This window comes from Pipistrellus hanaki (genome assembly GCF_964339955.1).
Source record: "Pipistrellus hanaki genome assembly, chromosome: 13".
Classification (NCBI taxonomy): Eukaryota; Metazoa; Chordata; class Mammalia; order Chiroptera; family Vespertilionidae; genus Pipistrellus; species Pipistrellus hanaki.
Window position 1 is genome coordinate 59,356,587 of NC_140515.1, and position 25,807 is coordinate 59,382,393.

At 51.9% G+C, this 25,807-nt stretch overlaps 1 protein-coding gene across 1 annotated transcript in view; it reads left to right on the forward strand.

Moving 5' to 3' along the window:
- Positions 1–796: 796 nt before the first annotated feature.
- Positions 797–25,807, forward strand: part of PRKAR2A (protein kinase cAMP-dependent type II regulatory subunit alpha) — a 39,397-nt gene continuing 14,386 nt past the window's right edge. The window contains exons 1-5 of the mRNA XM_084901671.1: positions 797–1,305; positions 15,146–15,181; positions 22,699–22,748; positions 23,742–23,825; positions 25,492–25,598. Of these exons, the coding sequence (XP_084757797.1) occupies positions 1,053–1,305; positions 15,146–15,181; positions 22,699–22,748; positions 23,742–23,825; positions 25,492–25,598 (530 nt within the window). The 5' untranslated portion in view covers positions 797–1,052. The remainder of the gene's footprint in view (positions 1,306–15,145; positions 15,182–22,698; positions 22,749–23,741; positions 23,826–25,491; positions 25,599–25,807) is intronic.

Below are 25,807 nucleotides of genomic sequence, written 5' to 3' on the forward strand. Positions count from 1 at the left end.
CTGGTGGGTGTGCTCAGGTGGAAGAACAGGCACGTGACATTCCCGCGAGGCCTCGTCCCCTTTTCCAAGGCCCGTGTTTGGCGTCCCTGGCTCCTTTGTCTGCCTGTGGCTCCCACATCTCTAGGTTATTGAAACCTCTATCACAGCCCTAGCCAGTCACAGCCCTAGCCAGTATGGCTCAGTGGATAGAACACTTGCCCGCAGACTGAAGAGTCCTGTCATTCAATTCTGGTCAAAGGTACGTACCTTGATTGCAGGTTCCCGGGCCTGGTCAGGGCGTGTGCAGGAGGCAGCGGAGGCAGCAGAGGCAGCTGTTTGCTCTCTCATTGATTTTTTAGTTGATTTTTTAACAGAGAGGAATAGAGAGTTACAAGCATCGATGAGACAGAAACATTGATTCAGCTGCCTCTTGCACACCCCGCACTGGGGGGTAACCAAGGTCCACGCCCTTGACCGGAATAGAACCTGGGACCCTTCAGCCCACAGACCGACTCTCTATCCACTGAGCCAAACAGGTTAGGGCTCTCACCTATGTTTCTAACTCTCTATCCCTCTCCCTTCCTCTTTGTAAAAAAATAAAATAAAGTAAAAAATATTTAAAAGAAAAAAAGAAATTAAAGGGTATCTAAGACTAGCTACATGGGAGGCGCTAACTACTCTCTGTAGCCACTAGACTAGAGACCATTCATTCATTGTGGGGCCCCCGCGGGGACTGCCGGGCGGGGCGGCGCACGCGCACGCGCGGCTCGCGCTCGGCGGGGGCGCGCTCGGCGGGGGCGCGCACGCTCGCGGCCCCGTGCGTCACAACCCGGGCCGGCCCCGCCCGTGCCGCTGCCCGCTGCTGGGTCCCTGGGCGGCGGCGGCGGCGGCGGCGGCGGCACCGGCCGGGCGAGCGGCGGGCGGTCTGCGGCCCGGAGACGCGCAGCCGCGCGAGGAGCCGTCCGCGGTCGCGCGTGAGGAGACCACGCGGGCGGCGGGCGCGAGGCCGGCGTGAGGGCGGCGCCGGCGGCCGGCCCCGCCGGGCCCCGCGGCGCGGTCCCGCCGCCGCCGGCATGAGCCACATCCAGATCCCGCCGGGGCTCACGGAGCTGCTGCAGGGCTACACGGTGGAGGTGCTGCGCCGGCGGCCGCCCGACCTCGTCGACTTCGCCGTCGACTACTTCACCCGCGTGCGCGAGGCCCGCGCCCCGGCCGGCGCGCCGCCCGCCGCCGCGCGGGAGCCGGAGGGGCCGGGCCCGGGCGGCGCCGGGGCGGAGAGCGAGTCCGAGTCCGAGTCCGAGTCCGAGTCCGAGGAGGAGGCGGACGGTAGGCGGCGGCCGGGCGGGGGGCCGGGCGGGGGCCGGGGCGGGCGCCCGGAGGGAGCGGGCCGGTCCCGCCGCCGAGGAGAGCGCGGGGCCCTGTCCGCCTCGGCCCGGAGCCCCGGCGGCGGGGACACTCCGCCCGGCCGGAGGGGGAAGCTGGGGAAGCGTTCGTCTGTGGAAAGTTCCCGGGAAACTTGGAGCCTGGACGGGAGTGGAGCAGAGGGGAGAGCCTGTGCTGCCGTCCCCGCCGCGGCGGTAAGGGGGTTCGCGTCCCCCTCGGCCCAGGTGCCCCCGGACACTCCCTGTCAGGGATCTCCGAGGGGAGAGAGGACCAGTGAGGGCTGGCCCTGCACCCCCGCCGCCCGGCCATGTGCCCAGGCCAGAACCCAACCTGGGGCCTCCGGTCCGAACTTGGGAACTTCCAGTCCGCGGACCAGCTCTATCCACTGAGCCACACCGGCTAGGGCTTTCTAATGTGTTTTTGTTTTTTTATTATTTTAAAAATTTTGTTTGATTATGGTATCACATAATTGTCCTCACCCCCCATTCCCATCCCAAACCCCTCCCCACGCATGCCCCACCCCCTGTTGTCCGAGACCACTGGTTAGGCTCCTGTGCATGCACACAGCCCTTTGGCTGATCTCCCCCACCCTCTCCGGCCTTCCCTCTGAGGTGAGTTCGCCTTGCTTAAATTGTGACCCCGGGGCTGTTATCCGCTCTGGAACAGCCCGGGTTTCACAGAATGGGGAAGGCGGCTGAGAGAGGAGGTTAGAGACCAGTGTTGTCAGATCCCCCGGAAAGGAAAGGAAAAGAGAAACCTCCCCGAGCTGAATCCACATCAAGTCGTGCTGGCCAGGCGGTCCCTGTGGGCCGTTGCTGTGCAGGCGTCAGTGCTCGGGACCACCTCCCTGGGTTTATCCAAGCTCTCCGTGTTCCCTCAACTTCCTGCCCATTAAACTATGGGTCTTCACTCAACCTGGAAAGCAGACCGCCGTTCCCCAAATCCGGCCACGGACTTGCTTTGTGGTCAGGCCTGCTTGGGGGCAGGTTCCTTGTCTAAGACGGGGCAGTGGCGGCAATCTCCCGGGGATCCATCTTGTAAAGGCTTTGTTTCAGGAGGGGTCCTCGGTGTGTCTCACTGTCCTGTCTGGAAATCACAGTTGGAAACTGCTTTTCAACATTTTTTTTCTCTGGTTCTGGTCTCTCTCTCTCTCTCTCTTTTTTTTTTTTTTTTTTTTTTTTAATATATTTTATTGATTTTTTACAGAGAGGAGGAGAGAGGGATAGAGAGCTAGAAACGTCGATGAGAGAGAAACATCGACCAGCTGCCTCTTGCACACCCCCCACCGGGGATGTGCCCGCAACCAACATACATGCCCTTGACCAGAATCGAACCCGGGACCTTTCAGTCCGCAGACCCGACGCTCTACCACTGAGCCAAACCGGTTTTGGCTTCTCTGGTCTCTTTTTAAAAATTTATTTTAAAATTAGAGTTGACATACAAAACTAGTTTTAGGTATAAATACAGTGATGGGGCATTTATCTATATGCCTTAGAGTGATCTCCCCGTAAGTCTGGTCCCGCTGGACAGCACACAGTTATTACAATACTAGAGGCCGATGCACGAAATCTGTGCAAGGGGCTCCCGTTCCCCACCCCTGCCCACCCCCTCTTCCTTGGCCCCTGCCCCCCACGTCGGCCACCTCTGCCTCAGCCCCCACATCGGTTTAATTAGCATCTTATGCCTTTGTTATTATAGATTAGTGATTATATTTCCTATTCTGTGCTTTATGTCCTCGTGACTATTTTTATAACTGGCATTTATACTTAATCCCTTTCACCTTTTCACCCAAACCCCTCCCATCTGGTGCCCACGAATTGTGAGTTTTCATTGGACCCTGGGACTACCTGGATAGTTGGTAATTTGGCTGAAAAGAAAGAGTTTAGGAATTATTCCCAGATGAGTAGAATGGTGTTTACAAGTTTTGTGTAATGTCTTCATTCTTTGTGTGTGTTTTTTCATTCCTTTTTCAAAGTTGAGTTGACTTAGATTTTGGTATTTAAGTGCTTCTTGTTTATATCTCTTCAGTGCTGCGCTGTGTGTAATTATAGAAGCCGGCACAGGGAGAGCTGTTTACAGATAACAGGCTAAGCCTTGCACGCAGTGAGGTAACTGCCTCACGCTCAGGAGCGGCTATTGGGAAGGAACCGGAAGGAGCACGTGTTGGGGGGGCTGCGGAGGGGGCTCTGCTCACTGCTGGCCGGATGGAAACGGTCCGGCTGCGGTGGACAGCAGCCTGGCGGCTCCTCAGGAAGTTAAACATAGAATTCCCGTACGACCAAGCAACCCTGCGGCTGTGTCCCCCGAGGACTTGAAAAGAGGGAGTGGAGCAGGTGCTTGTGTTCACTGCGGTGCTGCTCACTGTAGCGGAAGGCAGGAACAGCCATGTCCCATCAGTGATGAGTGGATAAACAAAACGTGTTAACTATTTACAACGGAATAGTATTCACCCCCAAAAAGGAATGAGATTCCCATACTGGTACATTCATGCCACAACACAGAGGAGCCTTGAAAACATCATGCTAGTGCAAATATGCCAGACACAAAGGGCAGACATTGTATGATTCTGCTCACACGAGGCGCCTAGAATAGCAGATTCATAGAGAAAGTCAGAAGACGTTTCTGGGCCCAGGGGCCGGTAATGGGGAGTTAGGGTTTAAGTGGAGGCCCGTTGCATGGAGATTCGTGCAGTAGCCTCCCTTCCCCTGGCTGCCGCACCGGTTTCCCCTGGCACCTGGGACCCAGGCCTTCGCTCTTGCCGCAGCGGAGAAGCCACGCCTCCAGGCGAGGCTTCTCGGCTCTGGCCAGTCAGGCTTGGTTTCCCCACTCCAGCCACAGCAGAGAAGCCAAGCCTCTTCAGTCTTAAATCTCCAGTCTTCACTCTGGGCCTGCATATGCAAATTAACCCACCATCTTTGTTGGGTTAATACTCATGATTGGCTGGTGGGTGCTGTGGAGGTGCAGTCAATTTGCATATTTGTCTTTTATTAGTGTAGATCAGTGGTTCTCAACCTTTCTAATGCCACTACCTTTTTTTTTTTTAATTTATTTTATTGATTTTTAACAGAGAGGAAGGGAGAGAGATAGAGAGCTAGAAACGTCAATGAGAGAGAAACATCGACCAGCTGCCTCTTGCACACCCCCTACCGGGGATGTGCCCACAACCAAGGTACATGCCCTTGACCGGAATCGAACCTGGGACCTTTCAGTCTGCAGACTGATGCTCTACCACTGAGCCAAACCGGCTTCGGCACGACCCTTTAATACAGATTGTCAAGTTGTTGTGACCCCCAACCATAAAATTATTTTTTATTTATTTAATTTTTTAAAAATATATTTTATTGATTTTGTACAGAGAGGAAGGGAGAGAGATAGAGAGCTAGAAACATTGATGAGAGAGAGTCATTGATCAGTCGCCTCTTGCACACCCCCCACTGGGGATATGCCCGCAACCAAGGTACATGCCCTTGACCGGAATCGAACCTGGGACCCTTCAGTCCCCAAGCCGACACTCCATCCATTGAGCCATAAAATTATTTTTGTTGCTACTTCATAACTGTCATGTTGTTACTGTTAATGAATCGTAATGTAAATATCTGTTTTCCGATGGTCTTAGGCGACTCTGCTAGTGGTTCTCTTCTGTGGGTCGCGGCATGAGGAAGCTTGAGGACCGCTGGTGTGGATAGCTGCAGAGTTTCTGTTTGGGATGAAGAAAACGTTCTGAAATTGAATAGGGGTGATTTAAAAAAATATATATATATTTATTCATTTGAGAGAGAGAGAGAGGAATGGAATGGAGATGGAGAGTTAGAAACATCAGTGAGAGAGAAATCAATTGGCTGCCTCCTGTACGTCTCCTACTGGGAATCAAACTTGCAACCCCAGCATGTGCCCTGACTGAGAATCAAACCCATTGACCTCTTGGTTCATGGGTTGATGCCTAAACACTGACCCACACCTGCCGGGCCAGATTTTTTTAATGGGGACCAAGTCTTATCGCCGTGCCGTTTAATCCCCTCATTGCAAGGGAAGTGAAGTCCCCTGTCTTCCGTGGTCCGCACAGCCCTGCGAGGTGGGGTCCGTTTTCTCTGCCTTTTCTCCTGCCCTCCTTCCCGCTGAGCTCAGTTCTCACCGGCCCGGCGTGCCCTCCCCAGCTGGTCTGACTGCTTCCCTGGCTCTGACCAGCTCTGCCTTCAGGCTCGGCTTCGGAGGGCCTTTTCCATGTTTACCTGCCTAGAGCGCCCCTCTGCCGTGGGTAACCGTCTGGTTCCTTTAGGGCTCTGGTAATGATGTAACATTCCTATTGGTTTTGTATTGTTTTGTTTCCATTTAGCCGGCCCACAGTGGGTCCTCACAAACCTCTGTTGAGTCAATGGGTGAAGGAGGACGGGCTGACCCCGGAGCCTGAGGGGCCACAGGTGGGAGCTGAGGGAGGGCGGGCTGGGCCGTGGTGGTGGGAGCAGAGGAGAGGCGGTCCGTAAGGCCAGTGTTGAAGTGGTTGGCCCAGTGTGGTTCTCAGAGAGGCTCCGGGGGTCATGGGGGCGAGGTTTATGGCAGTGGGTCGGAGTGAGAGTGTGTGTGTGTGTGTGTGCGTGCGTGCGTGCGTGCACACAGGTAGGGGCAAAAGATGAGGCAGGGGATGATGGGGCGTGCTTTTTGAGGAAGGGAAGCGACCGGAGGGAGCTGAGGTTGTGAGACAGGTTTTGTGTGTTATGGGAGGACCACCCTTTGCACGCTGGCTTGCTGAGCGGAAGGAGCCGGCGGAGAGGTGGCAGCTGCGGGAACAAGAGACCGGCGGGCGGGTTCGGTCGGGGGAGACGGGGGCAGCGCATCCTCAAACCGGACAGGAATGTGCTCGTTCAGTAACTGAGCAGTGGCTTCACTTACAGGCACTTTAAGATTGTATGTCTTTATGTCTTAATTCAAAGCCTTGTCTTGTACTTACTTGGTTCTAACAAATGTGGATGTTAAAGCTAAAGGAATATTATCTCCTTGAAACTGGTCGTTGATTTTTCTGGCTTATCTGTCTGTTGGCCATTTTGAATGTCATGGATATATGAAAGAGAAGCGAATGAATTGTCATTGATTTTAGAGAGGGAGAAGGTGGGAGTGAGAGAAACATCGAAGTGAGGGTGATACATGGATCGGTTGCCTCCCTCACCGCCCCTGACCAGGGTTTGAACCTGAAACCGAGGTATGTGTCCTGACAGGATCAGAGACCTGGTGCACCGGACCATGCTCTCACCAGCTGAGCCGCACTGGCAGGGCATAGATGCATTTTTAAAAATATATACTTTATTGATTTTTTACAGAGAGGAAGAGAGAGGGATAGAGAGTTAGAAACATGGATGAGAGAGAAACATAGATCAGCTGCCTCTTGCACACCCCCTACTGGGGATGTGCCCGCAACCAATGTACATGCCCTTGACCGGAATAAAACCTGGGACCTTTCAGTCCGCAGGCTGATGCTCTACCGCTGAGCCAAACCGGTTTCGGCCACAGATGCATTTTTAAAAGGTTTATAATTTAGACCTTTTGGGGGGCTTTCTTCTTAAAATATGTCAACTACAAATTACAAATCTTTTATCTGGAAATGAAAGAAAGACAGCTTATTGGATCCCCTTTCAATTCTCAAAACTTTTCGGTATCTGATGAGAGATGGTGAGCTATTTCTGGATGATTATATTTGTTGGAATTTTTCATTTGCTCTTGATAAACTTTTTAGTTTCTTGAAAAAGAAAAGATAATTTTTATGATGAAAAATATTGGAAGCAATCCTATGTAATAAAAGGCCAGCCACCATAAGTGTAAGGACTGGACCCACCAGAGACCAGACCCACCATGGCCCCTTGCTGGGCTGGCTCCGCCCTAACCGATCAGGCAGGCCAGCAATTAGGGGCCATCAGGTAGGCAGTTGGCCCTCCCAGGACTGGCCCTGCCCCCAGCAAAGAAAGAGGGAGGCCAGGCCACGACGGTGACTCTGTGCAGGTGTGCGGCCGGCCAGCGATCCCCCGCAGAGGGAGGCCAGGCCAGCCCAGCATCGCACCCCACACCTGTCGCCTGCAGAGGGAGGCCATGGTGAGGGGGGCAGTGCTGCACAGATGGCAAGCCGTGGCAGTGGCGGGGTGGGGCCGGCTGCCTGCAGCCGGAAAGGGAAGCCCCGATAGGCCCTGATCTCAGGCCAGGCCTAGGCACCCTCCCTGAGGGCCCGGATTGTGAGAGGGCGCAGGCCGGCTGAGGGATCCCCCCCCCCAGTGCACAAATTTTTGTGTAATGGGCCTCTAGTTGTAATTATTATAATCACTATTGTTTTGTGGTTTCTGGAAATAGCGCACTATTTAAAATCAAAGTTAAGTGACTTAGTTATCCTTCCTTGGATTATCTTTTTATGGAGTTACTTCATTGAGAATGCAGAAGATTTCTTGCTTTTTCTGTCGCTCTACTCTGATACTCACTGTTCAAATATTTTAAATTTGTGAAAAAGAATGATGTCCTCAGTGATCTGCTCTCACGTGGCTTTCAGTGATAGAAAAGAGCAGGTCAGCCTCCAGTTAGAAGTGAGATAAAGCACCGCGGATCAGACCCTGCTTTTCCTGTGCCGGCTTTTCTCTGAGACGCAGTCATGAGTCCTGTCCTCGTCACATCACGAGTACGCTCTGTGACTCTGGTGAGGCTCAGGGGATGTGAGGATATGGAGTCGCTGCCTTTCAGGGACACCTTTCTCCACTTAAGGAGCTAAAAAATGCCTTCTCGTCATCCCTCCCTCTCTGCCCTTTATAAGTGGCTATGAGAACGGGTTGTGTGGAAAATTATTTTCCAAAAAACGAGAAAGGTGAGCTCTCTGTGCATAGTGGCCCTTCCTAAGGAAATATGATTATTAAAAGCAAATTAGAGCCCAGCCAGCATGGCTCAGTGGTTGAGCATTGACCTATGAACCAGGAGGTTACGGTTCGATTCCTGGTTAGTCCTGGGTTGCGAGCTTGATGGATCCCCGGTGTGGGGCATGCAGGAGGGAGCCAGTCAGTGATTCTCTCTCATCGTTGATGTTGCTATCTGTCTCTCCCTCTCCCTTCCCCTCTGAAATTAATAAAGATTCTTAAAACCCACTAATTAGAGAGCACTTATTCCCAGAACATAAAAGGCTCATGCCCTCTCCTCTGACACGGAAGCGGAGCTGCCAGTGCACCTCAGGCGCCTCCGAAGGGCCACGTGCAGCTGGGCCGTCAGCGCACCCCTGTGGGCAGGCGCAGGCTGCCGGTCTGCGTTCTGGGACCGTGTCCCGAGCTGGTGTTCCTGGCCGTGGCACGGGGGGGGTCTTCGTTCACAGTCTGTCGAAGGATGAGAGATTATTGCAAGATTAAGTATTTACTCTAATAACGGATCAAGACTTTCTATTCAAATAAAAAGCAACTTGAAGGAAAATAATCGGGGAAACATTTTGCTCATTGGGAGTTACTTTGTGCCCTCTCTCCCTCTCCCCCTTTTCCTCTGAAATTAATAATAATAGTAATACCCTTTTCCTCTGAAATTAATAATAATGATAAAAGAAGTCAGAGAAAAGGGGACCTTGGAAACGGTCAGGGAGGTAGACCAGGACGAGCTGCAAGCCCTGTGGGTTCCCTGGGTTTAGAGATGCGTGCCTGGGGGCGGGGGGAGTGAGGGAGCGGGGGGAGTGAGCGAGCGTGTGCTCCTGGAGGGAGAGAATGCTACAATATGTATCTTTTTTTTCCCCCCAAACATATTCCATTGATCTTGTACAGAGAGGAAGGGAGAGAGACAGAGAGCCAGAAACATCCATGAGAGAGTCATCGACCAGCTGCCTCTTGCACACCCCCCACTGGGGACATGCCCTTGACCGGAATCGAACCTGGGACCCCTCAGTCCCCAAGCCGACGCTCTATCCACTGAGCCAAACTGGTCTCGGCATACAATATGTATCTTTTGAGACTGTTTCCCCCACTCAGCACGATGTCTTTGAGAGTCATCCAGGTTATTCTGTGTTACCAATAGCTTTTATTGCTGAGCAGTATGTCACTGTGTGGATTTACCCACTCATCTGTTTCCAGGGCTCGGTGACTGAATAGAGCTGCTCTGGATGTTTCATCGTATCTTTGCATTCCTGGTTGTCCATCCCCTGAACTCCTTAGCTTGTGGTCATCGGGTCCCCAGTTTCTGGAGGGCGGATGTTCCTATGTATTCTGGCACACGTACGCGTTTATAACCGCAGTAGGCAAACACATACTAAAGCTCTGTCCTGTGCCAGGCATTGGGAATACATCGCTAAGCACACACACCTCCTCCGCCTCCCTGGGGGGACTCAGCCTGCAGGGGAGACAGCCTCAGCCCAGGCGCCACTGGTCGTGCAGCTCGCACTGGCCACTGCTGCTCCCGAGGAAAGGCTGGGCTTCTCAGAGCCCGTGAGGCGTTTGGCCTCACAGCAGGTCGGCCACGGCTCCCCTGACAAGGTGGCCCATTGAAATCGTTACCTGAGCAAGGCGGTGGGGACTGGGAGAGGGATGTCCGACTGCCGGCTGAGGCTGTGCCCCCCCACCCGGGAGGAGACCTGGCAGGGAGAGAGCAGGGAGAGAGCGGCTGCAGGCAGAGCCATTCCTAGCGTGGACCGGAGCTGGCGGGAGGCACGGGGCTGTTCCAGCCAGCGGGAGGAGGCTGCCCTGCAGACAGGATGACGGGGATGGGGAAGGCGGCTGATTCAGGCAGCGATGTGGGAGGCAGAGCAGATGGAGTGGTAGGAAGTGGATGTGAGTAATGAAGGAAGGGGGCGTCGGTGAGCGGGAGACGGGCAGCGTCGGCTGGTGTCGGTGGGCTGCCACGGAATGGGCGTATCCGTACAACGATGACTATGGATGCGTGGCCATCCGACGTTTTGTGATTTTGGAACCTATGACAGCACCTTATTTATAGATTGAATGCTATCCACATTGAAGATGTCGTCTCTAATGCTTGTAAGGATGTGATTTTATCTTTCGACATTTGTGAGGAAACATGGAGCCTGTCCCTAAACGGTGTCCATCTCTGGACCCCTTGTTTTCCTGCCGTCCGCAGCCACACGTGCCTCAGCCCTGCCACCCGCCCAGGCAGGGCTGCACCCGCCTGCGATGCCTCCCGTGCCCCCAGCGGCCACTCGGAGCGCTTCCCGCGGCCGCAGTGGAGGGCCGCCTTCTGCGGGTCCCTCCTCTCCCGGCCGCGCAGCTGTCCAGGCTGGAGGGCAGAGCCGAGGAGAGGACCGAGGGCTCGCCTGCCCTCCTGGGACGGGAGGAGCCTTCCTCCTAGTTCCTCTCCGGTCAGCCTCGGCCATTCCCCAGACTCCCTTTTCCGGGTTTACAGGTACCTCCCCGGGAACCTCGGCCGAGTTCTTTAGTCTTTGTTTCTGCTCTCCGCCCCATGGAGCTTTTCGCTCCTGAGCCTCTGCGCCTGCGGGCTCCCCGTGCCCTGCTCACCGGTGGGCTCTCATGTCTGCGCATCACACTCCTGTTATTTCCCGGGATCACAGGCGCACTCGCCTTCATGCTTAGACCTTCCTTCTGCAGACCAGGGACCTGCCTGCCCTCTAGACCTTCCCATGAGCGCGCTGTACCCAGCGGTGCGCGGTGTATGCCACACCGTTGTGAGTGTCACATGACTTCTCCCAGTGCGTGAGGCACTGCTTTCTGCTGGGAGCATGTTCGTGCTTGTGCGGGCTGAGGATCTGAGTCACGCAGAGGCGGATGTGCGTTCCGAGTCCCTCAGCGGCCGTGAACTTGGAGGAAGACGGCTCTCGGTCGAGGTCTTTGATTGTGTTCTCTGCGTGCCCAGTGTGTCTTGTTCAGCTGCAGGGGCCTGTCCTGGCCCTGGGAGAGCTGTGAGACGTGTGCCGATTAAAATTAAAGAACAGGTTTCCCAGGCAGCGTGTTTTCACCCATTCTGTGTACCTTTTTATCCGCTCATTCATTCAGGCTAAAATGCCTCAAGTGCCTGTTTTTAATTACATTTTCTACTGCAACTCAACTTATTTTTTTACCCTCTGGACTCTTTCACTATAACAGGGAATGCTTTAGGAATTTAAAAAGTACTTTCTTTTTTCTTTTTAAAAAAATATATTTTATTGATTTTGTACAGAGAGGAAAGGAGAGCCTCTTGCACACCCCCTACTGGGGATTTGCCCGCAACCAAGGTACATGCCCTTGACCGGAATCGAACCCGGGACCCTTCAGTCCACAGGCCGACGCTCTATCCATTGAGCCAAACCGGTCTTGGCTTAAAAAGTACTTTCGTGCCTGGTGGTGTGACTCAGTGGTTGAGTGTGACCCATGAACCAGGAGGTCACAGTTTGATTCCTTGTCAGGGCACATGTCCAAGCAGGGAGCATGCAGGAGACAGCCAATTGATGATTCTCTCTAATCACTGAGATTTCTCTCTTATGCCTTCTCTTCTCCTCTCTCTGAAATCAATAAAAATACTTTTTTTAAATATATATAATTATTTTGTCTTTTTTGCATGATATATGAAAATAGTGATTTTAAGTTTGCATTTAAAAATTCTAGTTAAGTATAGTGTGAAACAAATTAAGTGAATTTCAACACATTGTTTATTTTATTACTTTTTCTCATCTTTTTGTACAAAATTTTATTCATATTAACACATTGTTTATGTTAAAGACTATGCATGTAGGCTGGCCAGGTAGCTCAGTTGGTTAGAGCATCATCCCAGTTCACCAAGGTCACGGGTTGGATCTCAGATCAGGGCACATACAAGAAGCAACCAATGAATGCATAAATAAATGGAACAACAAATGGATGTCTCTCTCTCTTCCCCCTCCCTCCTTCTCTCTCCAGCTTAACAAAACAAAACAAAACAAAAAACAGTCCTGGCTGGTGTGGTTCAGTTGGTTGAGTCAGTTCAAAGGTTGCAGGCTTGACCCTGGGTCAGAGTGCATACAAGAGGCAACTGATGGATGTTTCACTCTCATATCAGTGTTTTTCTCTTCCTCTCCCTTCCTCTCTCTCTCTAAAAATCAATTAAAAATCTTTAAAAAAAAACAAAACACAAACCAACAACCAATGAATACATAAGTAAGTGGAACAATAAATTGATGTTTCTCTCCACCTCTCCCTTTCTCTCTCTAAAATCAGTCGGTAAAAAAATAATAATGGCTGTGCATAGATTTTATTTCCTTTGAATTAGTTACATGAAATATGATTTGACAACAGAATAAAAGTGAAATTTTATCATGTCTGTGGATTCTGTAAAATTTTCTATAAATGATATCATTTTGCAGTTTGGATTTTTCAGCATTTTGAGGTGTTATATACTAAGAATATGCCTTGCATTATAGTTTTTAATTTCAGTGACTTGTTATTTTTCTCTTAGATGTTCAGGGGTTTTTTTGTTTTTTGGTTTTTTTTCAAATCTCCTGGTTGTTTTTGGTTGTATCTTATTCTCTATGCTTTTGAGATGTTTATGTCTTTGTTTTAAACACACTGTTGTTACTTTATAATAGTCCTGTGCTCTTGATATCTACCGCTCTGTCTGAGGTAGCCTCTGATAGCGCCCATGCTGAATTAGTTCAGAGTGTGGGTTATAACTGTAGGTTGTGTCCTAATGTTTCGTGGCTTTGATCACGGAAACCCCGAAGGCCTGGGATGAGAGCTTAGGCTGATGTACATTTCATTCCACCTCTCTCCCTGAGTGGCAGGCACTTCGTTCCAAATGATCAAGGACCCTGACCGTAGCCATCAGACTGGAACTCGAGCTCCATGAAGTCAGGAGCGTTTCCTGGTTCACTGGTCTCCCAAGTGGTCTGCGTAGTGCAGGGCGCACAGTGCCTGCACCGGAGCCGAATGTGTCATCTCTCCTGTGACTGGTCTGCGTTCCACTGAAGAAGCAGAGAGGGACTTTCTGCCAGAAGGACGGGGGCTTTCTTTTGATTCCTCTTCCCCCATTTGTTCCAGTAACTTGACTTTGACCCCGTGCTGAGCAGAAAGCTAATTCTACCCTTTATAGTAACCGGGAGGCCTGGCGCATGAATCCGTGCACCAGTGGGGTCCCTCAGCTTGGCCTGCGGGCTCTGGCGGAGACCAACTCTCTGACATGCCCCACGGGGTCCGGATTGTGAGAGGGTGCAGGCCAGACTGAGGGACCCCACTGGTGCACGATTGGCTGGGGAGAGACTCCGGAGGTTGGCCAACCGAGGAAGAGCTCCAGGGCTGGTCCAGCCCATCTCACTCAGCCCCAATCAGCCGGACCCCATGGTAGACTGTCTGCCCCCTGGTGGTCAGTGCACATCATAGCGAGTGATTGAGTGGCTTTAGCATATCATTAGCATAGCATGGTTTGATTGTTTGAAAGGCCAACCAGTCGACTGACACTTATACTATGGCTTTTGGTATATAGGACAGTGGTTGGCAAACTGCGGCTCGTGAGCCATATGCGGCTCTTTGGCCCCTTTCATTTTTAGCAAAGGCCAGCTTGGGAAGTATCCTAATTAAGTTAATGACAGTGTACCTTCCTATATAGTTTAAGTTTAAAAAATTTGGCTCTCAAAAGAAATTTCAGTCGTTGTCCTGTTGATGTTTGGTCTGTTGGCTGATGTGAGTTTGCCAGCCACTGGAGTAGGACAAGCATTTGCCTCCTTCCTGCGTCTGTTGGTCTCGGGGACCGCACATGAGTTGAGTCAGGCTCTCTAAGCTACCTTTAATTTGTTTTTCACAAATACTCAAATTTCTCATTTTTGGAAGGTGAGAAGATTAAAAACCAAAACAAAAAACACACAGAGATAATTAGATTAAGCTTTGAAGGTTAAAAAAAGGCTTATTAAGATGATATAGTTTTGGCCGAGACCGGTTTGGCTCAATGGATAGAGCGTCGGCTTGGGGACTGAAGGGTCCCGGGTTCGATTCCGGTCAAGGGCATGTACCTTGGTTGCGGGCATATCCCCAGTAGGGGGTGTGCAAGAGGCAGCTGATCGATGACTCTCTCTCATCGATGTTTCTAACTCTCTATCTCTCTCCCTTCCTCTCTGTACAAAATCAATAAAATATATTTAAAAAAAAAAAAAAAAAAAGATGATATAGTTTAGTAGTGAGAATTTAGGTAACCATCAAACAAGAAATGACAAGTGAAAAATAGAAAAAATTAGCAAAGATAAAAATGCGTGGGTTCTTTTGTTCTTTTCACTAACCATGGGCAGAGGAAATCCTCCCATAATTGAGACTTTGACTTAATGGTTAATTTATTTTTCATTTTCTTGTAATACTCATTAAATTATTTGAAGATGAAACAAATGCTATTATCTAGCAGGTCTTGGAATTGTTTTTAAAGAATATTAAAGAAAGCACTTAACTATTTGTTGTGATAACATTACCAATACATTTGGTAGATTTCTTATTCATTTGGTGTGATGTAAATTAGATGGGATGTGGATGTGAGCAGAAATAAAAATTGTCACCTTTAAGTGCAATGAAGGTATAAAGAGCCTGTTTTCAAAGAGACATATTATTCTCTATATTGTCTTTTTAATTGAATTTATTGGGGTGCTTGTTATTGGTTAATAAAATTATATAGGTTTCAGGGATACAATTCTATAAAACATCATCTGTATTCCTTTATATTGTCTTTATTTGATCATGCTGAACTGTCTGTGGTTGATTATGGAAGAGTGTGAATTGACCCATTATTGGTGTTGTGGTTCCTATGTTTGTTGTCAAAGATCTTTGCAAAATGGGAGGATAAAATGGGGTCATATGATATTATGATGACTAAATGTTGTTTCTTCTTTCTTTTGCAGTTCCAATTCCTAGTAGACAGAATCGGCGAGTATCAGGTATATGTTCTCTTTCAAAACATACTGCTATGTTTTAAGATAGGGTTATTGTAAATAAAAACAAACTGTTCTTTTTAATAAAAAGTTAACAGCATCCCTAGCTGGTTTGGCTCAGTGGGTAGAAGTCGGCCTGCGGACTGAAGGGTCCCAGGTTCGATTCTGGTTGAGATCATGTACCTTGGTTGCGGGCACATCCCCAGTAGGGGCTGTGCAGGAGGCAGCTGATTGATGTTTCTCTCTCATCGATGTTTCTAACTCTCCCTCTCCCTTCCTCTCTGTAAAAAATCAATAAAAGTATATTTTTTTTAAAAAGTTAACAGCATTCAGAACATTACAAAATTTTTCTGATTTTTTCATCCTATTTCATTTTCAGTTCAGAGCATATATATATATATATATATATATATATATATATATATATATATATGAATATGTATATGTATATTTTTATATTGCTATAATTAGGTTTTTTTTCATTACTATTTTTCCATATTCATAATTGTGACTTCTAAAAACTACTTTTAACATTACTATTTCTGGTTTTCTAAATTATGCTGACGTTAACTTCTTGCCTACATTTTCAAGCCACTTAAATTGTTTCCTCAGCTTTAGTGTGGGAGTGGCCTTCCCTGTCAGACTGAGCGCTGCCTTCGCTTTTCTGTGCGTCGTTAGAACAGCCGCGGGGAGAGCGCCCGCACAGGCCTCTCCGCCAGACCTTTCCGGGACACGGCCCCCTCCTGCAGCCGGAGGGAAAGTGGTGCCTCCTCCCCAGACCTTTCCGGACACGGCCCCCTCCTGCAGCCGGAGGGAAAGTGGTGCCTCCTCCCCAGACCTTTCCCGGACACGGGCCCCTCCTGCGCCCCCTCCTGCAGCCGGAGGGAAAGCAGTGCCTCCGGCTGTTTGGTTTGGCACTCCTTTGGTTGTTAACCAGAACTAGTGTTTCCAAACATGGGAAACCCATTTTTATTTTCCCTAATTTGGTAATACTTGAATCTTTTATCTATTATGATCTAGATCAGTGGTTGGCAAGCTGCGAGCCACATGTGGCTCTTTGGCCCCATTCATTTTTAGCAAAGGCCAGCTAAGGAGGACCCTCATTAAGTTAATAACCATCTCCCTACTTATATAGTTTAAGTTTAGAAAATGTGGCTCTCAAAAGAAATTTCAGTCGTTGTACTGTTGATATTTATTGATAGCTCTGTTGACTAATGAGTTTGCCGACCACTGGTCTAGATTACTTTTGTAAGTTTGAGTAAATTTCTGTCATGATTTTTAACCTTTTGAAATTTTTAATGCAAAGTTTTTCACATTGGTTGTGCTATTTATTTTACTTTTGTTATCTTTTTAATGTACCCAAAGTTTTTCTTACGTAACTGTTACCTTGAACGGCCGGGTACGTAGCAGGCACTCAGCAAGTATTTGCTGGATATATACATCCTCTTCTTTCTTATTCTTCTTCAGGATTGCTCCTAAGCTGAGAAGGAACCCCCCTCCCCATTTAAAAAACATCTTTTTATTGATTTCAGAGAGGAAGGGAGAGGTAGAAACATCAATAATGAGAAAGAATCACTGATCTGCTGCCTCCTGCACACCCCGCACTGGGGATCGAGCCCACAACCTGGGCATGCGCCCTGACCGGGAATCCAACCCTGACCTCCTGGTTCCTGGGTCGACGCCCAGCCATTGAGCCACACTGCCAGGTGGGGAGGACACCCCCTGTTTTCATAGAGCTGGTCAATATGTTTTCCCGAAGTTTTTCGTATAATCAATGTTTGACTTGTGCTGCATCCAGAGTTCCTCTGCTTTGTTTTGGAGAAAGGCCTTTTACTAGCAAGTTAGTGTAGCGTGAGTTTGGCTGTGTGTTGGGATGTGAGTGTCTCAGGATTGTCACTCAGGCTGCACATGTCACCTTGTTCTTTCATGTCCCCCACCCTTCCCCTTACCTTCTGTCCTCGGATCCTTCTCTTTGAGGAGAGCTGCTCATTTCCCCAGAAAGCCTTTGATAGCATTGTGCACCACGTCTGCCGAAGGAGCTAGAAGGTGTTCTTACGTGTAGTTATTCACAGAGGAAATGAGAAGAGACCTGTGAAGGGTCATCTCCCATTTCTGTCCGTCCTTGCCCGTGTCCCCTTTTCCAGAAAGATCAGCGGTGTCGCTTGGCCTCTGCAGGACGGTGGGGGAGGTGAGGACAGCGGGGCTGGCCAGGGGCTGCTGCTGGGCTCTCGGCGTGCTGCGGTCCGTGCGCTGCGGAGGCTCAGGCAGCACATGCTGCCATTCCTCCCCCTAGCTTTCATAATCCTGCCGAACATCTAAGACCTTTAATGTTATTCAAATGTTAGGTGAAAATCAAAGATTCTAAAAGGGTTATGCAGGAGAGGAAGCAGCCTGTAGCAATGGCTGACATGCAGACTGCTCGGTGCACGGCTTTGAGGCCTCTCTTCATGCCTGCCTGCCTCGTGTTGTTGAGTAAACTCTACGCTAACACTGTGGGTGCGTGCTACGGTTATCCCCACCGAACAGACTGGAGACTGGAGCAAGGCAGGGAGCCCCTCGCAGCAGTGGAGGCGACAGTGTGCCCAAGGGAGCGGAGACCTGGTTAGTGTCCCTCCATCGCCGAGACCCTCGTGGGCAGTCTCCGGGGGACCCTCTGGTCCTCGCTGTCCTCCGAGCGCAGCGGCTCCTGTGCTCGGCCGAAGCTCCACCTGCCGTGCGGGCTCCTCCAGGCGGCCGTTCCCTCTCCTCCGGCGGCACTGACGGGGTCTGTGCTGCTCGTGGCTCCGTTCAGACTGTTCTTCCCCTCCTTCCTAACGTTCTCGCTCCAAACTCTCATTGTTATATTCTACCAGCTACTCCCCCTCCTTGTTTACTAGTACTCATCTGATAATCCCCACATTGTCCCGATTCTTTAAAAAAATATTGTTACTGTTTTCAGAGAGGAAGGGAGAGGGGGGAGAGAGAAGCATCGGTGATGGGAGAGAATCATGGGTCGGCTGTCCCTGCACACGGGCGCTGGGGATCGAGCCCGCAACCCCGCCTGTGCCCCACCGGGAATAGAAGAGTGACTCCTGGCTCAGAGGTGACACAGCCGAGCCTCACGCTGGCCCCGTGTTCCCACGTGGCTGCCCTCTGGTCCTCGACCTCCTCTCTCCCGGCGACCTTGTCTCCCGCCCCTCTCCGTGGCCACGCTCTCTGTGACACACTCTGCTCATGTGCCAGTCTGTGGCCCTGGACCTGCCGGCTCCTCAGCTCCCACTCCAGCCCTGGCACGCACTGCCCCGGCCTCCCTCCCACTCTCTCACTTCCTCTCCACTCACGCCCCGCTCTGTGGTCAGGGACTGCAGCCGCACCTCGGCACGTACCCTGAGGGGACACCGGGAGGGGGGCAGACGCACCGGGAAATGGAGGACAGGCCGCTGGTTGGCCGGTGCCCGAGGGAGGCGTCTGGCTGGGACAGTGTCCTGACACTCCAAGGGTGAGCTGGGCCTGGCCGCTTGGCTGAAGGCGGGAAGGAGGTGACGGACGGTGGGGGCAGAGGTGCGGGCTGGGCACAGACTAGCCGTGTGGGGCGTGGGAGTGTGTGAGGGCCTGAGCTCGGCTCGGCCGGACACGGCGATGGAGCGGGAAGCAGCGCTGACCGAGCGGGTGCTGAGCGGGCACTGCCCTGGAGAGACGGGGTGGGGCCCGGGCTCAGACCAGGTGGGCGCTCCAGAGGCAGCTCTCCCCCTGCCGCTGCCTTCCCCCAGGGGGTGAGGAGCAGTGCCTCCCAGTCCCAGCAGGACAGTCTCCACTTGAATGAGCAGTTTATGGATTCTTCGGAGGCCGCTTTCTGGGATAATCCTGAGTTATGTGAACTGTCTTTGCCTTTGACATGTTGGTCTGATTCTGTTCATTTAAAAAACTTCATCCAAAACTGCCGCTCACTGATTGAACGTGTATTGACGCTCCAAAGCGCATTCCGTGCCATGTGTGTGCGGGGCCTCAGGCCACAGGCGGCAGGCGCCTGCGTCTGGTGGTGACCGGCACAGCCAACAGGAGAGGCCGCTGGGAATCTCAGTGCGGCAGGGCAGGTGCCTGTGACCAGCCGTCCCGTCTCGTAAGGCTCAGGTGCTCGCAGTGTACTTAGATGCAGGGTTTTTTCTTTCTATCCTTTCACAGCACTCAGTATTTTTCCATCCATCGCTGTCGTGAGGTGAAAACTACTAAACATTGCTTACAATAACGTAGAAACCCAGTGTTATGGATCGTGTGTCTCCCTCAAGTCATATGCTGAGGCCCAATCCCAGTGTAATTGCCTTGGAGATGGGCCGGGGAGGAGGCTAATAGGTTAAATGAGGTCCGGACGATGAGGCCTAATCCAGTAGGACAGGCATCCTTACAAGCACAGGACGAGCCCTGCCGTTGGGGGCAGTGGTTAGAGTGGCAGCTCACAGACGGCAGGGTGCCAGGTCCCATTCCGGCCAAAGGCATGGACCAAGGTTGCAGGCTTGATCCCCGGCCCCTCTGTCTCTACTCCCCCTTCCACTGTCTCTAAAAAAGGACAATGGAAAAATACCCTCAGGTGAGATTAACCAAACACGAAGGAAGGAAGGAAGGAAATGCGGGAGGGGGGTTGGGGGGCAGGGGGAAAGGGGGTAAGGAAGGAAAGGGAGGGGAGGGGAGGGAAAGGGGGGGGGAGAGGAAGAGACACCAGGAGTGCCAGCTCAGAGGGAGGCCATGTGAGGCCACAGCAGGAGGCATCGCCCTGGCTGGGAGCTCAGTGGTCAGAGCGCCCTCCTCATACGCCAAGGTTGCGGGTTTGATTTCAGGTCAGGACACATACAAGAGGTAACCAATGAATGCACCAGTAATGGAACAGCAAACTGATCTCTCTATCTAAAAATCAATAAAATTTTTTAAAAATAAAAAGAATGCGGGGGGGGGGCAGTGGTATATGTACAAAGAAAATAATTTAATAAAAAAGAAAAAGAAAAAGAATGCATCCAGCTACAAGCTAAGGAGAGAGGGGCCTCAGGAGAACCAATGCCTGGATCTTGGCCTTCCAGCCTCTGGGCCGGGTTGTTCAAGCCGCCGGGCGGTGGTCGTCTGGCCGCCCACGCTGACCAGGACGCCCGCAGCGGGTCGGCTCGGGGCTCGGGCTTGTGACCAGGACCAGTGCTCGCTCTTTGTATCATGAAAGTTTCTCTCACAAGCACTTTAAAAATAAAAACTCATGTGTTATTTTTTTTACATTTTGTTATTGATTTCAGAAAGGAAAGAAGAGGGAGGAGAGAGAAACGTCGATGATGAGAATCATTGGCTGCCTCCTGCACGCCCCGCCCCAATGGAGATGGAGCCCCAGCCTGGGAATGTGCCTCCGGCTGAAACCAAACCCGGGACCTTCAGGCCACAGGCTGGCGCTCTGTCCATTAAGCCACCAGCACATTTTAATGAGTCACATTCTGGGTGAAGGCAGCACCGTTACGGTTGGGAAGAAGACTGCGCTGGATAATCTCGTGTCGCTTTGTACGGGTTCATGTTGCTGGCCAGTGGCATCTGCTGGGGACCTATGGCAGATAAATCCCTTCAGACATGGACTGTCTGCTAGTCTTCCTCTTCTTTCTTTCTGATGTATTTCTTATTGATCTCAGAGGGGAAGGAGGAGGGAGTGAGAGAGGTAGAACATCAGTGATGAGAGAGAATCACTGATCGGCTGCCTTCTGCACGCCCCACACAGGGGATTGAGCCCGCAACCCAGGCCTGTGCCCTGACCAGGAATTGAACCCGGGACCCTTCAGTCCACAGGCCGACACTGTCCACTGAGCCACACTGGCCAGGGCTAGTCTTCCTTTTCAGTAGGCCTCAGCGTCTCACGGCGCTCCGTGTGGCTCTTGAGGCTGCAGCTGGCAGGGCCATCCAGCCTCCCCCAGGGAGCCTGTGCATGGAGACAAGCTTCCTGCTGTGTGAACAGTCACATGGACACTTAGAAGTGGATTTCTACACATAAAATGGGAAGTAATTTGGGATCGGGACCAGGAAATCGAGAGGCTGGGTGTAAACAGAGGAAGAGGGCAGAGGGGGGTAGTTCAGAAGAAAAGGGGGAAAATTCAGAACCAGTTTGGAAAATTAAAGTCATAATATTTTTCCACAAATAGAAACATATTAATAATTTTAATGAAAATAACTACTTTTGTTCAAGTCATAGTATAATAATACCATGTACCCATCTGGCTCCGGAACGCAGGGCTTGTGAGGTGGAGGACGGAGGAGGAGCGGTGGGGCAGGTTGAATAAAGGTCCACGAGAGGGCTGCAGAGGAGGAGCTGAGGTGGTGAAGGAGAGGAGGAGAGGAAGTCCTGGTGAACCCTCTTTGGAAAGCCGGCCGGGCTGGCAGCATTGAGGACGGCCGGAGGCCTGCGGGCTAACATGCCGTCTGCTTGGCGGTCCCGGGGCAGCTTCCTCAGGCTCCTGCCCAGACGCCATGACGATGCCAAGAGGGGCTCAGGGGCCTGGGCGCTCCTCTCAGGACGGTCTGAGAGCAGGGCACCTGGCTCGGCCTGCGGGCGTGTGGAGCGAGCAGCTCGGAGAACAATAAGGAGTCATTTCCACATGCAGTTGTTCACGGCTCTGGCTCAGCCCCCAGAGCCCGAGGCGCAGGCTGGACAGCCCTCTGCAGAGCATCGCCCGCTGGCTGAGGGACCAGATGGCGGCGTCCTCGTGTCTTTGAATTCCGACAAAGACAAGTGCTGCAGGCAGCGCACACACAGGCCAATGCTCTATCGTTAAACGGTCACCATGCTTTACGTTTATGTCATGTCCTAGAGCAGAGCTGACACAGTGTCTCTCTTGTCTAAACTTTATTATTTTCTTCTTCTTTTTAAATCCTCACCCAAGGGTATGTTTATTGACGAGAGAGAGAGAAACATCAATGGGTTACCTTCTGGAGGTTCGTGTCTCTACCGGGGTCAAACCCCCGCCTTTTTTGGGGTACTGAACCCCTGAGCCCCCTGGCCGGGGCTCCTCATTTTCTAAGCCGTCCGTGTGAGTTACTTCAGTTGCTTCTGCTCATAATCACTCCGTAGCCAGATGTGTATGTTGCGTGTCGTGTACTTTGTGGTTTTCCACCCCTGCTTCGTAGCTCACCTGCGTGTCCTCACCACTACCGTCAGTTTAATGGATGGTAACAGGGTGGGGCAGAGGTAGGCATACCGCTGTGAGGACGCGAAACACAGTTTATTCCTGTATTATTATTTATTAATTGTATTATTTTCCATACAAACAACTGTGAGCCCTTTTACCCTACCCTGTCATCATCTCTTCTTTGTGGAGCTGTCAATCGCTAGAGAGCTGGCTTTTCGAACCTAACAGCATTGCTGGCGTTAGGAGGTACTCAATGCCTTTGTTAACTGAAAGAAGGGATTAAAACGTTAGGACAGTGTTAGCAAGCAGTGAGGAAAAGAAAATTGTTTTCACTCCCTGTTTTTCTAGTAAAAGTGCACGTTGCTTTATTCATTTTCTTGCTCTTTCTCTCTCCAAATGTAGTCTGTGCTGAGGCCTACAACCCTGATGAAGAGGAGGACGCAGAGCCAAGGGTAAGACGTGCGCAAAGGGCAGTGAGTAGGGTTGGTTCCGTCCCAACTTCCTCCCCTTCTTCTCTGCACACCAGATCTAATCATGATGGTAACTAAGTACAAATTAAAATCTCAACACAATGCCCTTTTTTTTAACCTAATTGGTTGAAAAATATAAAAAACTAGAGGCCCGGTGCACAGATTCGTGCACTTAGGGGGGTCCCCTCAGCCCTGTCCTGTGCCCTCGCAGTCTGGGACCCTTCTGGGGGTGTTGGTCTGCTGGCTTAGTGGGAAGCGAGCCTGAGCCTGCAGTCAGACATCCTCTCGCAGTCCTGGGCTCTTGCAGTCCAGGTCCCCTCACTCCTTCCGGAGGTTCATGTCTCTGCCGGGGGTCAGCCCGCCGCCGCCTGCTGCTCCTGCTCCTGCCGGCCGCTGCGTGGTCTCCGCTGTGCTCGCCAGCCGTGAACCCTGCGGCATCTTCCCTGCCTGTCCTCTGAGCAGCGCTCCTGCTTGGGAGCACACTGACCACCAGGGACAGCTCCTGTGCTGAGCGTCTGCCCCCTGGTGGCCAGTGTGCATCATAGTGGCCCCTCAGCTGCCGTTGGGTTGGCCAGAGGTGACTGTCACTCAGGCTTCTGTATACGTAGACAGATGAGAGCAGACGCTTTTGTCTGTGTTCACTGCTGTGTCCCCAGGGGTAGCACAATGCCTGGCACCTCGTAGATGCCTACTGTTTGTTGAATGAATGAATCTGTACCCTCGGCTTCAGCGGGGCACGGAGGCTGCTGGCGGAGCTGGCTGGCTGGCAGCCCACAGCCCGTGGGGGGCTCCAGGGGAGCTCTTCACTGTCAGACACCGTCCCCGTCACCTGCTTGGTGTTTGTGAGGAGTTAAACGCACAGTAAACTGCTCGCCATACTTCCCGCTTTTTAGGAGAGAGAAATACACCAATTTGTAAACAAAGTAAGGTTTTAAAACGGAACTTAAATTCCCTTGGCTTTATTTGTATTGGCAGGTGGTTCATCCTAAAACTGATGAGCAGAGAGGCAGACTTCAGGAAGCTTGCAAAGATATTCTCCTTTTCAGAAATCTTGATCAGGTAACATTGTTTTAAAAATGTTTTTGTCTTTCAGCTTTTTTCCTGTTTATCATTTAACTAGTTTTCAGTGTCTTAGCTACAGCCAGGTGAGGCATAAAACTCTAGACTCGTCTCACCTACAAATGTTTGTATTGTGCTGACCTCCGTAACCACGGTGAGCCTTTCCGGTGGCGCCGGTATTCTGGAACTGCGCTCGCACTTCCTCCTGGTCCCGTCAGGAAACGCTCGGGTTCCCGGCCTGGCTCAGGTGGGAGCGCCGGGCTCGCCTTCCGGGCGGTTCCTCCAAAGACACCAGAGAGCGTTCTCCACCGCATCCGCCGCCCCGGAGTGTGTGCCCGCTTCCAGACCTCAGGGCCTCGGGGGTCACTTCTCCCCGAGTCCTCCGGCCGGGCCACGCAGGGGGCGGATCTCTGCGCGGGCTCCGCCCTGCCTGTGGGGAGAGAGCAGGACCACCTCCTGGCCCCAGCCCGCCTTCCATTTCCCTTCCCTTCTCTGCGGGGAGGGCCACGGGCTGAAGCCATGGGAGTGGCTGAGGTGCTGGCCTCCGGGGAAGCCGGCCATGGAGACACAGGAAGGATGGGACTAGGATTCTCACTCCCAGCTCCTGTGAATAGCCCTTCTGAAGACACTCGCAGCCTCCCCGGGCAGCTGGCTGGTCACAGTGAACCTGTGACAGTCAGAGGACTCCATCAGCCCGGGGAGAGCACCCCGTTGCTAGCCGTGTGGTCAGAGCGAGCCGTCCTTGTTGGCACTGTCAGCCTCACAGTGTCAGCACCCACGGAGCCGTGGGACCGAGAGAAGCCTCTCTCTGAGACTCGGTTATTCTTGGAGGCGTGGCACGGTCACACTGACAGCAGTCAGTCACACGGGATTGTTCAGCAGTGAAGGTGCTCCCTGGCCGGGTGTTAATCCACATTCCTCCAAAGGAAAGCCTTTCTCTGAGTGGAAGCTGTTCTCTAAGCCTCTCTAGTCACAGCCCCAGACGCCGACCCATGTTTGTTTAACAGCATTGTTTGGTTCCATTATGCTTATTGGTGCAGTTTCCTTCTGGTTATGGCAGGAATATTGGTAAGTAAGTGGTTGTAAGTGTTGTAAAGAAATGATTGAGGCAATATTAGCTGTCTGGTAACAGATCTCATTCATTAAGTTCCTGTTATATAGTACTTCCCTTAGGTTTTTTCCCCTCTAAGCATAAAAAAAAGATAAGCTAGAAACCAGTGAGCCACTTTATACAAATGCAAACACTGAGGCTCAGAGAGTGGAGGGGATGTGCGTGGCCGTCGGCGCAGCTCCTGCAGTAACCTCTGACGCCCTCCCAGCCCGTGGACCTGATGGTCCTGTTAAGTCCACACCGAGAAGGAGGTGACCTCCTGTGATTTTACACAGCACAGTGAGCCCTCAGGCAGGGACGGCTCTGGGTGCAGCGGGGCCTTCAATTAACACTTTCCAAGCAGCACCAGGAAAGCGTAGCAGTCCGCGGGGCACATGCCCATGGAGTGCAGGCTGCGTGGCCCAGGAAAGCACGTGTTTCAGCGCGCCCTCGGGGTCCTGCTGGAAGAGGGGACTTGGCTATGTGATCACACGCTGAGCAAGCATAGCATAGCTCTCCCCCCGCTTCCCCCCAGGAAATGTCAACGCTGTCTTTTCTCCTTGTGCGCACCTGCAGGAACAGCTCTCGGAAATCCTCGATGCCATGTTTGAGAAGGTAGTCAAAGTGGGTGAGCATGTTATTGACCAAGGAGATGACGGAGACAACTTTTATGTCATAGAACGGTAGGCCATGGGCTTTGCACTGGGCGGCTGCACCTGCGTGATTGAGTGCTCATCCTGTGCGTGTGCAGCGGGGGAGGACATAGGCAGATGAACCAGCTCCCACAGCCCCCCCCGCCCACAGCCTGCCCCCCCGCCCACAGCCTGCCCCCCCCGCCCACAGCCTGCCCCCCCCCGCCCACAGCCTGCCCCCCCGCCCACAGCCTGCCCCC